The 13,887-nt window shown below is 34.2% G+C and overlaps 1 protein-coding gene across 1 annotated transcript; it reads right to left on the minus strand.

Moving 5' to 3' along the window:
- Positions 1-621: 621 nt before the first annotated feature.
- On the minus strand, positions 622-6,882 carry LOC123211855 (serine/threonine-protein kinase WNK1). Its single transcript, XM_044630787.1, has 13 exons — positions 6,245-6,882; positions 5,671-6,085; positions 4,936-5,596; positions 4,596-4,636; positions 4,003-4,071; positions 3,210-3,310; positions 2,959-3,037; positions 2,623-2,721; positions 2,458-2,526; positions 2,268-2,317; positions 2,072-2,153; positions 1,834-1,928; positions 622-1,230 (listed from the first exon to the last, which is right to left on the minus strand). The coding sequence occupies exons 1-13, from the start codon at positions 6,640-6,642 to the stop codon at positions 1,104-1,106; spliced, it is 2,286 nt and encodes a 761-aa protein (XP_044486722.1). The 5' UTR covers positions 6,643-6,882; the 3' UTR covers positions 622-1,103.
- Between the last annotated feature and the right edge of the window lie 7,005 nt (positions 6,883-13,887).

Consider the following 13,887-nt stretch of genomic DNA (forward strand, 5'->3'; position numbering starts at 1 on the left):
TCGATCCAATTTTTTTGATGATGATCAATGATCTTCAAACACCTACTCTCTCTCTCCGACGGCCCCTCCTTCCAGTCGTATACTTTCAATGTTGTACAACATTATCATCGACGAAGACGAATCGTCTTCGTTAAGAGACGAAGATGTCATCTTCGTCCCTGAACGAAGACAATTTGTCTTCGTCACAGACGAAGAGACGAAAACGTATCGTCTTCTTCGACGACGACGTCATGGAAGGGAAGATGTTGCACGGTTGAAAAGAGGAGACTTCGAGAAGGAAAAGACGTCGCCTAAAAATCGTCAGTTTTTGCTGAAAAATTCAATCAGAAAAGTTTAAAAACCTTAAGAAAAAAAATATTATTTTTGAAAACTTGGGTTAAAAAAATACTGTTAGTTGTTAAGGTTTGAGAGTAAAAAATAAATTAAATTTAAATTTATTTTTAATATTACAAATAAAATAATAATTTTACCTTAAATCCGTCAATCTAACATTTTTTTAACAATCTATGGATAGATAAATAAGGGTTTCAAAGTCAACGGGGAACTTTGCACAAAAAGCAAAACTTGGGTGGGACATAGTCATTTGGCCTTTTAATAAATAAACAATGCAAACACTAATAATAACATCAATTCTGTCTCTATGCACTCCAATGAGAATTATGTTTTCTGTACAACTCTTTTCCTTTTTAACTAGGTGCTCAAATTCTCTCATCGAAACCACAAATGGGTGACAGTGACAGGATTTCACCGACTCCATTTCAGAAAGCTCCACTGACAGATCTTTTCAAGATTTTTATCATGCCAGTAAAAAAATAAAACACTGAATGCAATGCACAAAGAAGCAATCACCACAAAAAAAATTGTACAACCCACATGTTACCAACAGCCCATTTACTTTTTTGTTTTTCTTTTCATCTGGCAGCTTGAGCTTTGACTTTGTGGTTGTGCCAATTCATAAGCCTTTTAGGGGTAATATGTGGTAGCCATCCGTTTTTCACCAGCAAAAAAAAAAGCCAATACTTCGGAAAAATAGCACTGATGCTTTGAATAAGCAATACTGTGGTTGAAGCAATAGAACCAAACATGAGAACTGGGTCTATAAACTATAATTCCTTCTGTGTGTAATCTCCTGCCGCTAAGCGGGATGCCTGGAATTGAATCGCAAATTTTCTCTGCACATCTCTAAGTCTATCCAGCAGTTCCTGGAATGATGGCCGGCACTGTGGATTGCTGTTTTGACAAAGTTGATTAGCATGTTAGCAACAACAAAAAGTTTTAAATGTTCTATTCAACTGTTTAAAAATAAATAGAAAAATAGATTTAACCATTGGAAATGATAATGTTCCGATCAATAATGGCTCTATTGACCTTAAATACGCATCCCAAATCCTTCATCACTAATATAACCCAAAAGATAAAAATGTCTTTAAACAGTATCCCAAAGCATTTGATGTGTACCTAAAAAGATCATAATTCTGACATATATCAACAAATGAACCTACTAGAATCTAGTTATAAGTTCCTTACTATCTGGAATTTGCAACAGCCAAGAAAACCCCTACCAGGGGCCATGGAAGCTGGAGAATTTAAGCAACAAAAATAATCATCACAAAAATATCAGTCATATATTTGGTGGGTCTGGCATGATCGATATCCAGAAAATATGGGGCTTATGTACCTTAATTAATCTAACAATATCTTCAAGAATCTTCATCAACAACAAAGACAACAGTCTTGCATCAATTTACTGGGGAAGGCTGTTTAGAGTGGCAGATCTCTGGTACTAAATAGCTCTAAATAAAAGCAAACAGAGTAAAAATCATAAATAAGCACCTGTGCCAGCAGCTCTCAATAATGGAAGCCCACTGTGGATCCACATCTTTCGGGATCTCTAACCGTTGGTTCATGAACCCTACAGCTCCAATCACCTGCAGGTATCCTAAACAAGTTGTTCATAAATTCATATATATAACATCCAATATACAAACTGATCCCATCTCATTGTTAAGTATGACACAGTATGTCAATTCCAAGATGTCTGTCCTTATAATTTTCCCAATAATTACAGTACCTGCATTGAGTTGAGATTATCCCAAGGGATCTTCTCAGTGGCAAGCTCCCACAATATCACTCCAAAGCTATATACATCAGATCTAAATTTTCAACATCAAAAAGATAAATTCAATAAGTCCAGCAATTCAGGGAAAACGGAGATCAAGTATGAGAACAGGAAACACATAAAAATACAGCTCAAAGAATAAACTTACTTCTCATCGGAGGGTTCATTACGGAGAACTTCTGGTGCCATCCATTGAGGCTACAAAATAAGAGAAAAGTAAGTGGATTAGATTGACGGTTAACTGAAACTTAAATTCCAATGCAGCCTTGTAAAAGAAGAAATAGATTAATAACAATGATACAACTAATGAAGAGGGCAGTTGTGTCCAAAAAACTTACTGTTCCTTTCCCAGTCTTGGTAGTAAGATATGTCTCATGCTTGAGACGCGACAGACCAAAATCACCAACCTGCTTTAGTATATTCAAAATTCAAATAAATGGAATGAGAAGAAACCAAAAATGGTTTTATCAGATTGTCAAAAAATACAGAAACTAATTCCATACCTTCACAGTCCAATGTTTATCAACTAGAAGATTTGAAGACTTCAAATCACGATGGATGATTGGGGGGTTGCAATGATGAAGATAGCTCATGCCCCGTGCCTGCAATGAATTCAGCAATATTAGAAATCACGAGTCACTACCACAGAAATACAATCAAGCTATGCAAACAAAAGTTACTAATGTCAGAATGCACCTAGAAAAACTTCCAAAGAATGACTAAGGCACCACAATTACTCAAAAGAAATGCAATAAACATATGCACTACTGTATCCAAAATAAACTGATCATAATTAATAAAATTAAAAAATATATTTCCAATAATTGCTTCATACTCACTATATCTAAAGCCATCAGCACACGCCGTCTCCAATCAAGTTTGGTTGTGTTCCTTTGTAGCAAGCGAAACAAACTTCCCCTGCATCAAAAAAACGTAAACTTAAGGGATGTCTTTCAACTTATGAAGTACAGAGCAAATAAGAATTTAAAATCAAAAGAGAATATTAGGTATCTTAGTATGGACAAGATATGGCAAAAATATATCAGCAGAGTGTTTGTAAAGAATTTCAGGAAGGAAGTTGATAATTAACCGTGGAAGAAACTCAGTAACAATGCAAAGACGTTGAGGTGAAGTCACAGCTCCCATAAAGAGCAGAATGTTTGGATGTCTAAGTCTTTTCATCAGAGACACCTTCATATACAACCATTAAGTAAGCATCCAATTAGCCTTTAAAAATTAATAATAACAAAATCAAGAAAGAGAAAATTGTATAAACTGATTTAAAGAAAATCAACAGCAAACAACCAAAAATTATATACTGCAACATTTAAAAAGATCATTTCAACATATTTTTATAGGTGAAACTAGTAGAAGTGACATGAAGAAATAAATAAACCTCAATATACAATCATTAAGTAAGCATCAGATTAGCCTTTAAAAATTAATAATAACAAAATGAAGAAAGAGAAAATTGCATAACCTGATTTAAAGAAAATCAATAGTAAACAACCAAAAATTATATACTGCAACATATAAAACAATCAGAAAGCAAGATTTGAGTACAAAAAGGTTCCTTAGATCTTGCATACAGTTATGAACTAAAATCCAACAAAAAGTATATGCTACGAGTATTTCTCTAAATTACAGGGTTGTAACTAAGCAAACTTCTTTAAGTTACTTACATCATTCTCAATACAATACTGGAAACAAACAATGTCTGTGTATTTACATGAGCAAGATGAAGATACAATGAAGATACAATGAAGCTCATTAAGCCGGCAATAAAAGGCTTGACTTTTCTGGTTTTGTTTTTATCAAAAGATAAAAGCCTGAGAACACAAGTAACTGAACAATAATTCATGACTATATGATAGAAAGCACACCTCTTGTCTAAAGGAATGTATCACATCATCTGAATATTCTTGCTTGGAGAATACCTTGATAGCAACATCCTGCGATAACATAAGGATAATATTATACATAATTAACATGATTATTCTATTTTGATAGTTCGATTTCAGTAAAAAGACATTCAGATCACTGACCGAAGAATACTGTTTTCATTAAAAAATAGCGACAGCACAAGTGCATCAACATCATTATTATTATTTTTTTTGTAACCGGGGACCCCACTCGTATTGATTTGACGGGAAAACCCAAGACACAATGACTAAACTCACAACCATTATGCCAGATAAATCAATGTTTCATAAACATGACAAAGACTCAAACACAAGTCTTCTCCCTAAAAGTTCTAATACTCTATCAATTTTGCTAACCCTTGGAGTCAACATCATTATTCCTATGAATATAGTGCCCATGAAAAGATAGATTTTGGTTTGTTTGTTGACACTTTATGGACATGCAATGATAACACTAAAACATATCATCCCAGAAAAAGCAGCAAGGATAATATATTTAATTTATGCATCATCCCAGAAATTTAATTGATCAAAAGAAGAGCAAAAGAACATACTGATCCATACCACAGACCATGGTACACCGTCCCACAAGAACCTGCAGAGACAAGGGAAAAAGTCATATTTATATCAGACTTATACATAATCAAGCAAAACTACACCATTTCTGTGGACATACATCAAAATAAAAATTGCCAGGAAGATCGTCTGCAATAACACTGTTGCAGCTAAACAGTAATAACCCTCTGCATAAATTTATGTTAACAATGAGCATAAACTAGGAAATTAAGAGTAAATAAGCAGTTGCACTTAATGGCATGACATTCCTGTCATTCTTGTCAACCCTTCCCAAAACTAAATAAAATAACAGTTTCCATTTACTAGAAAGATGATTACCTTGCCCAATCTGTTCTCCAATTGTCAAGTCTTCCCACAAGATTTCATAGTCCAAGCAGTCATTGTCCAAGTCCACCTTATTTACAGCACTACTGCTAGTGCTTCCACAGCTGCTAGCACTGCTTGTGCTGTTAACATTAACAGATGAGGACCAGGATCCAGAGGCCTCATTATTAGAAGGCCTACTACCTTCATTTATGTGGCTTTCAGATTTTGAACCAGGAATCTTCTGATTTATCAATTCATTGTCTTGATCACTTTGTGACCAGGGCCAAGCAAAACGACCAGACTTTGGCTCTGAAACTTCCCGCTCAGTCCCTTTCCAAGGCCATGATAGGCCCTTCTTACCCATCCATTGTTCTGCCTTAGTTGTAATTATCTTTTGGATTGTAGGTTTTCCTTCACCCTCATCACCACCATCTCTGAATGGCCTGACAGGGAACCTCTCATCAGCAGGACCAAACACACCAAAAGGAGATGGAGGTATATCACCCCTTGGCGTGCTAGCACCACTTGAATTTGCATCTTCTCTATGATCAGAAAGAGCTGCATCAGAGAACCCATGATCTGACTGATGACTATCTCCACTTCCACCTTCACGATCCATTAAATTTTCTCCAGTCCGAATCTTTGACTTAACTTTGTTGCTCACTTTAGTTGCCTGCATCCATGATTTGACCGTTTAAACATGCCATTCTATGCTAACTCATACAAATATAAAACCAAAATACTAACCAAATTTGATATTTTCAAAGCAATTGCAGCTTGCAGAGGCTGCTGAGAATCCAGGCCAAGTTTAGATGTTACACCAATTCTATCATGACCAAAACTCGAATCTCGCTCTGAATCCTTAGCACCCCACATTGCAACCCTAGTTTCATGGAATGGTCGAGAATCACTAGACACGCAAATAATCCCAACCAAAGTACCATCATCATCATAGAATGGAGTATTAGTAACAACAGCCAAAAATCTCTCCCCCATTTTATTCTTCACAGGAAATTGTCCCGTCCACCTATCTCCCATTGTAACCCTATGAACCATATTATGTGCCACATCAAAGTCTCGAGGATCTGACAGAAGCTCAATGGCATCATGACCTAGAGCTTCAGCAGCTGAATAACCATAAAGGTTTTCCGCTGACCGGTTCCTGCATGATCAACCATGGCCAAATAACCCAACTATTAAATAAATTAACACACAAGAAATTTGTTTTTTTCTCAATTTAATCATACAAAGCTCAAGTTTTCAGTGACAAAAATATTTTTAAAAAAATGAAGAAAAACAGTTAACTGAACTAGCTACTCACCAATAAATGATACGACCATCAAGATCAAATATGTGAACAGATTGCCCCATAGACTGCAATATATTCAAATACTGTCTGTCAGTGAAATTCACATACGCCGGACCACCCCCGCTAATTGCGCCACCAGCGACGCCACTCTCACCACTTCTGCTCTCTCTTTGCAACGGGGAAGAATATCGAAACGATGCCGAATTCTTCCATATAGTAGCGGGTTCTTTCCTTCTTGGAGCAGCTCCCAATCTTGGACGGCGAGGCGACACCGAATGTGAACGCTGGTGGTTGGTGTCGGATTTAGAATCTTTAAGCTTGGACATCTCTTGCTGCAAGTGGGCATGGCCGGCTTCAAGTTCTTGAATCTTCTTGAGGAGCTCCTCAGCTGGCGGAGTATTGGCGTCCATTCTTCAGAAATCAGCGAAACTTATCAACTGAAATTGGATTCATCAACACTTTTTGAAAAAATAGCTTTATTCTTATTATCTCTGAAGCTCTAGAAAACTCTTATCTCTCTCTTTGTGTGTGGTCAATTTACTCAGAAATACAAAGACAGCAAGCGTTGAGACTTGAGAGCCGAGAAGCTGTTTATAAACTTTTAAAAAATAAAAATCACTTTTCAACTCCTTTCTTTGGCTAGCTTATTGGCTTCGCTAATTCCCTTACATCTCTCTACTTTTGTTATTATTTTTTTGATTTTGTCTTAATTTTATAATGTGTATAATTTTATATAATTAAATAATTAAAAATTAAAAATAAAATAATAATTAATTGTATTATAATATATTATTATTTAGGTACAAAATTATATTTTTAATTATATTTAACTTTTTTATTTTTCTCTTTTATCTCAGAGTATCAATTAAAATTGAATTATACTATTTAGACTCGAATTGTAGTTTTACCACAGACCAAACTTATTTAACCCACGCGCCACCATTTTCTATGGGGTTAATGGCCTGCTTTGTGTTGGGTTTTCAAAATGGTCCAATTTACTTGGCGCGTGGATTGAAATTTCTTCTTTTTTATTTTTTGACCAAAAAGACTTATTCCCACCTAAGGTTTAGTGTATTTTCGAGATTCTATTTAAAAGGTTTCAAAAATTCAAACACTCACTCATCATCTAATTTTTATTAAAATTAAGAATAAAACCATTATTTTATCAGAAATATTAGAAAATAATTATTTTATTTTAATTTCCCTTCTCAGGTTTGAAAACTGATAATTTCACTTTAATCTCAATTTTTCAGCTTTAAAAAATGACTTCCTCCCCCCCACCCTTAGGGTTTTTTTTCTTCTCTAGTCACCATCTCTAACAACAGTGATGGCCACTATCACCATCTCCACCCTCTTCCTCTTGTCGATCATCTCCATCTCAGTAGATGAAGACGAGCAAAACCCAAGATGAGATGAGAAGACGAAGGAAGATGACTTGGGTTTTCGCGGAGGAGATGAATGGAGACGGCTTGGGTTTTCATCATTTTACATAATATTGCTCGACATTTCGATCAATTTTTTTATTATTTTCAACAATGATAATGATTAAGAAGGTGAGTAAATCATCCCTTATCTTGTTTAAATTATTTTTATATTTAGATTTGATAAATTAGAGTAACATTTAGGGTCTTTTTAGTTTAAGATTTGTGATTTGAACAATTGATTTAATGGCTTGAATCTTGGTTGTTTTGGATGAATTAGTTTAGGGTTATTGTGTTTAACTTAGTGTTCAATCATTTTTTATTGAAATGGTAGCCAAAAATTGCAATTTTGATCGAAAAATCCCAGGTTTGAGAAATATCCCCCTAGTTGAATCAATGACACAGAGGAGAGGGCAAATGCAAGTTTTTAAATAGTAGGAACGTTGGGGGACATACGGGGGAACCCTCGGGGAGAGGGGAAATTGCAAGTTTTGAAACTTTTCCTATGGTATGACACGTGGGAATCATGTGGAAGGGGGCGAAATGTTGAAATTGCAATTTTTTCAACTTGTTGGACATGCGAGATGAAGTGAAATTAATAAGGGGGCAAATTGAAATTGTTTAAGCAATTAGGACCTATAGGAGAATTAGAAAATGTTAGAAGGCAAATTGATATTATTCTAAACATTTAAGACCTGTGGGAGAGCAAGAAAATGTTAAGGGGGCAGACTGATAGCTTTTCTAAATCTATGGTTTTTGGACGTGAGGTTTTCGAATTTCAAGTCTGTTTTCGATTTTTGTGATTTCTAAGGTTTTTGACGTGCACTTTTCGAATTTTAGATTAACTTTTTAATATTTATCATTCTAAGGTATTTGAATGTATAGTTTTCAAATTTTTGGTATGTTTTTTGATATTTTCATTTTAGAATTTTTTGAGATGTAGTTTTTAAATTTCAAATTTATTTTTTATTTTTGTTATTTTAGGTTTTTTCAAAATGTAGTTTTCAAATTTCATATAGGTTTTTCAATAGCTCTCATACTTGGGTTATTTGATATGTAATTTTCAAAATTCAGGTTTCTCTTTTTATTTTTGTCATTTTAGGCATATTGACTTGTGATTTTCGATCAATTTTTTAGTTTTTGACATTCTAGGATATTTTATTGTGTAGTTTTTGAATTTCATTTCTATTTTTCAATATTTGTCATTTTAAAGTTTTTTGAGGTGTAGTTTTCAAATTTTAGTGTAGTTTTTCGATTATTGTTACTCTAGGGTAGTTCGACATATACTTTTAGAAATTCAAATTGATTTTTCAGTTTTTGTCAATATAGGGTATTTCAATGTTTAATTTTTGAAATTCAGATCTGTTTTCTTGTTTTTGTCATTCTAGAGTATTTCGACTTGTAATTTTCTAATTTTCGAGTGATTTTTCAGTTTTTTAAATTCTAGGACATTTTAACGTATAGTTTTCAAATTTCAGTTTTATTTTTTGATATTTGTCATTTTAAGGTTTTTAAACATGCAGTTTTTAAATTTTAGTCCAGTTTTTCAATTATTGTCATTCTAAGATATTTAAACATGTACTTTTTGAAATTCAGATCAATTTTTTTATTTTTGTTATTTCAAGGTATTCCAACATTTAATTTTCAAAATTTAGGTCTATTTTTTTTTTGTCATTTTAGGATAATTCGACTTGTAATTTTTGAATTTTCGAGTGATTTTTCAATCAGATCATTGCACTTTCATCATATATTTCATGCAGATCTAGACATAGGATTAGAGATACCTATTTTCAAGGATGTTAAAAGGTGTAGTATCATGATGTAGAACATGTTTTCTTGGCTAGACCATGAGGGGATGACAATATCGATACTATCAAAATAGCGTTGTTGTATTGTCTGTATATAGTGTTACTTGAGAATGATCGACTAAAGAAAGTATCTGTAAAGTACCTCCGGTTGGTTGATCATTTAGATGAGTTTAATTCCCAGCTCTAAGATGTTCTAATGTGATAGATAATATTTGAGTCGATGTCTCAAGCGAGTGACAGAGTTTGCTCTAGTCAAATGCCTAACATGTGTAAATATGACATCTATAGATGTCCCATTGCATTCCAGGTAAGTGTATATTTGTTGATTATCCATATTGATTGGCAAGAACAAAATGAAATAAATTTAACCATTAATATTTATATTGAAGTATTGGATATATGAAATGATCGACACCCTGTATAATTGGATAGATTTGGTTGATGTCTATATGTCTTCCTGAATGTTCAGGTGGCATACATGAGATGTTCCTAGTTGAGTCATATGGGAACTATTTTCACCCATAATAAGGTATGTAATTGTTAATTGATTAGTTAATTGATACCTTGATTATTGCCAATAGATTGAATTATATATCTGAATGAATAGGATAATGTTATTTTCCCACTCCAGCCGTCACTAATTAAGGAAGTAAACCATGGTATGTGAACATTGTTCTATACAGAGGCATGTTGGATTTGCATTCTTCCTTATCCTCTTTGGTGCCCTCCTAGGCAATATATGGAGCATCTCTAAGATGCCACCTATTGATATACAGGCTGGTAGTCTTGAGACACTTGAGGAGCCCGTTAAGCCTCTTGTTACGGAGTATACTACATGTCCTCCTGTTGTTGAGACCAAAGCCACCGAGACCACACACTTTTCCTAGGGTTCAAGACCTTGCTACTGATCACCCTATATAAGAGTGTCTGTTGACTACATCATCCATTATATCTCTAATAGATGCTACTTTGGTCTGTTAGGGCAATATACTATTATGTGAGATTTCCTATTTATGGGACGAGGTGTTTTCTCAGATGTCTCGATTATAGGATCGTTTGACTTGTTTGAAGGACATCGTTACGTGTTGATGCATATATGGGTCCTTATCTATTTTTGAGCTCCATATCTTCCTCAAGTTACCATGCCACCCAAAAAGCTAAGATGAATAAATTTCCAACAACATACAAGCCCAAGGATGCAATACCTCCTCAATTTTTGTCCTAATCCACCTTTAGGTATAACCTCCTTAAGTGGACTTAAGACCTACTTATATAATTGTTTCAGTTGATCCAAAAGTGCAACTTTTGAAGTCCACTATTGGCCCAAACGTCCAAGACTTCTTTTTGAAGCCCAAAGAGCTCAAAGTATGTCTTTGGTTGGTTTTGAACTAAACGAGAAGATGGTTGCCTTAGTTAGGAAACAAGTTTCTTACATTTAAGGAAAAGGTGTACCATTTTATCTTGTATTCATTAAATTAGGTATGGGTTTAGTTTATGATGGATGGCTTAGCATACATTAGGGATTTTAGTTGATTTTATATTAATTTTATTGACCAAAATATATCATTGCCATCCATGCCTCATATATAAAGGCGTGAACCTTCATTTGTAATTGGTTGGTTGGCATTTTGAATGAAGCTCAAAAGCTATGCATACATGCATGGTCAAATGAGAATATATAAAAAGAATGTGAATTAAAGTCTGTTAACAGGTTTTGAAAGACAAAACCATTGTTATTTTAGATGTTGTGTTTTCATTTATGGATGCATTGCATTTAAAGTGGATATAACTCATCAGTATTTTTACTGGTAACTTTTTCAAAAGCTTCTATGCTCTTCAAATTTCAAACATACATACATACATATATATAAATAAGAGGGAATATTCTTAATTTTTCTGTTTTATAGACTTTTTATACATATCCTAAGTGAGTCATTAAGTCACTTTTTTGTCATTATCATGAAAATTTGAAGAAAACTTTGTTGGCTTTTATCTCATTTCCTTTTATCCAATCATTCTTGTGGAAGATTGGTAGTGGAAGACCCTAAGGTTGGTGGAGGAAGACCCTAAAGTTAGTGGAATTTTCCTTTATGCCTTGTTTATATTTTATGTTTCCTTATAAATACAAATTAGAGTGTGTATGCGCGTTAATATAGCTTATGGCAGAGAGCTATAGCATAATTACAATTTTTGCCGTTGTATTCTACTTGTAATTTGATTGTCTTATTCTATACCAATTGTGTACGTCCATAGCTTGAAAAAAAGTTCATTGTGTTGTGATTATAATGAAATGAATTCAGTTAGATTTAGAGTTGATTTGGCTGGTTAAATTGTAAGAAATAAAAAAACTGCACATACCACATGAACAGTAAAAACAATTTTTGATTCTTTGGTTTCTTGTTGCATGTTTGGAAGAATATGCACTATTTGGTATTAGAGCCTAGGGTGTTTGTGTGATTTGTTGACTAATTTTTGCCTCCCAGAGCTACTATTCACCGTTGGTATTTATTGTTCACCAAAACGTTACTGTTCACAGAAGCTTATTTTTGCCTAAAAACAACACTTTTCTAAGCCTAAACACTTACCATCCCTTACCCCTAATCATAAAACCCTTAAACCTTTAACTTTTGCCAATTAAACACTACCAAAATGTCCCATAAAAGAACCTCCTCATCATCCTCTTCACCCCCTCACCCTTGGGAATTTGGTTATATGGAATTAAAGGGAGAAATTAAGGAATAAAAGTGAGAACTTAAAGCTCTTAGAAACCAAATGACTCAAAGCCGAGCACCTTTATCACAACTGCAAACTTCAACCCAAAGCCAAATACCCCTTTCTCGTCCTAGACATCATAGGGAGGAATTGATGTTTCATGATAATTCAAGTAAAGAAGAACAAGAGAGGACACCTAGGAGAAATAAGGATGATGATAGGGGATTGAAAATTAAAATTATGAAATTTGAGGGTAATATGGATCCTGATGACTTTGTTGATTGGTTGCATGTCATAGAAAGGGTTTTTGAGTACAAAGGCTATTCAAATAAGAAAAAGTGAAAAATAGCCACCTAAAGTTTAAAGACTATGCTTCTTTGTAGTGGGAAAATTTAAAAAAACAAAGAGAGAAGGATGGTAAAAAGATAATAAGATCTTGGGAGAAACTAAAGAAGCTTATGAAGAGAAGATTTTTCCTGGACAACCATAAACAAGATTTTTACCTCAAGCTACATAAAGGAGTTTGAGAAGCTATTAATAAGGAGTGAACTGGTGAAAAAGCAAACCATTACAAGATTCATTGGTGGCTTGAACCAAGACATTGCGCATATGGTGGAATTGAAACCATATTGCACTTTTGAAGATGTTTGTAAGTTGGCTATTAAGGTAGAGAAGCAAAAGAAGGCCTTGAAGTCCATAATTGCCAAGCCATTTAACAAAGGGACTTCATTCTCTAAAAGTCCTCCTTTCAACTAGGGAACCACCTTTCAAAAAGGTTCCTCATCAAACTATAAGGTTGTCGAAACCACTTCCAAGGAGAAAGGGAAAGAAAATGTGGTAGAACCTAGCAAGAACAAACCAAAGATGGGAAAACTTGATCTCTTCAATAAAAAAGTGTTTCAAATGTCAAGGCTATGGATACTTCCAGGTTGAATGCCTAAATAAGAGAGCTTTGTCATTGATGGAGATTTAAGCTATTGAAGAATCTCTTCAAGAAGATGAAGAAAATAAAGATTATAGCGATGAAGATGAAGCTGTTGAAGAAGAAGAAGAAAAAGGTCATGCAAAGGGTTGATGAAAGAGAGATGTTAGTGATTAAAAAAGCATTGCATTCCAAGTCCTTTCTACAAGAGGAACAAATGCTCTAAATTTTCCAATCAAGATGTACCATTGGAGCTAAAATGTGTTCTTTAATTATAGATAGTGAAAGTTATACAAATGTAGCTTTATCTACCTTAGTGGAAAAACTTGGATTACCTACCATACCTCATCCTCAACCATACAAGCTCCAATGGTTAAGTAATAGGACCAGCTTCTAAGTAGCTAAGCAAGTGTTTGTTTCTTTCTCCATTAGTAAGCATTATAATGATGAGATTTTGTGTGATGTGATTCTTATGGATGCTTGTCACTCGTTAGTGGGAAGACTATGGAAATTTGATAGGGAAGTGAAGCATGATGGCAAGAAAAACACTTACTCCTTTAAATTCAATGATAAGACTATCACTTTAACTCCTCTTAGTCCATAACATGTTCATAAAGCTATTAAGGGAAAAAAAGTCAAGAAATAGAGTTTGTTTATAAATGGTTAGTAAGTGGAAGGTAGCCATCTTCAGGATCTGAGGGCAAATCCTTCTCAACCCGGGGAAGATGATGCATACACAGATCTTTCTCTATTTTTGAGCTCTATGTCTTCTTCAAGTCACCATGCCACCCA

This window comes from Mangifera indica, chromosome 3 (assembly GCF_011075055.1).
Source record: "Mangifera indica cultivar Alphonso chromosome 3, CATAS_Mindica_2.1, whole genome shotgun sequence".
NCBI classification, from domain to species: domain Eukaryota; kingdom Viridiplantae; phylum Streptophyta; class Magnoliopsida; order Sapindales; family Anacardiaceae; genus Mangifera; species Mangifera indica.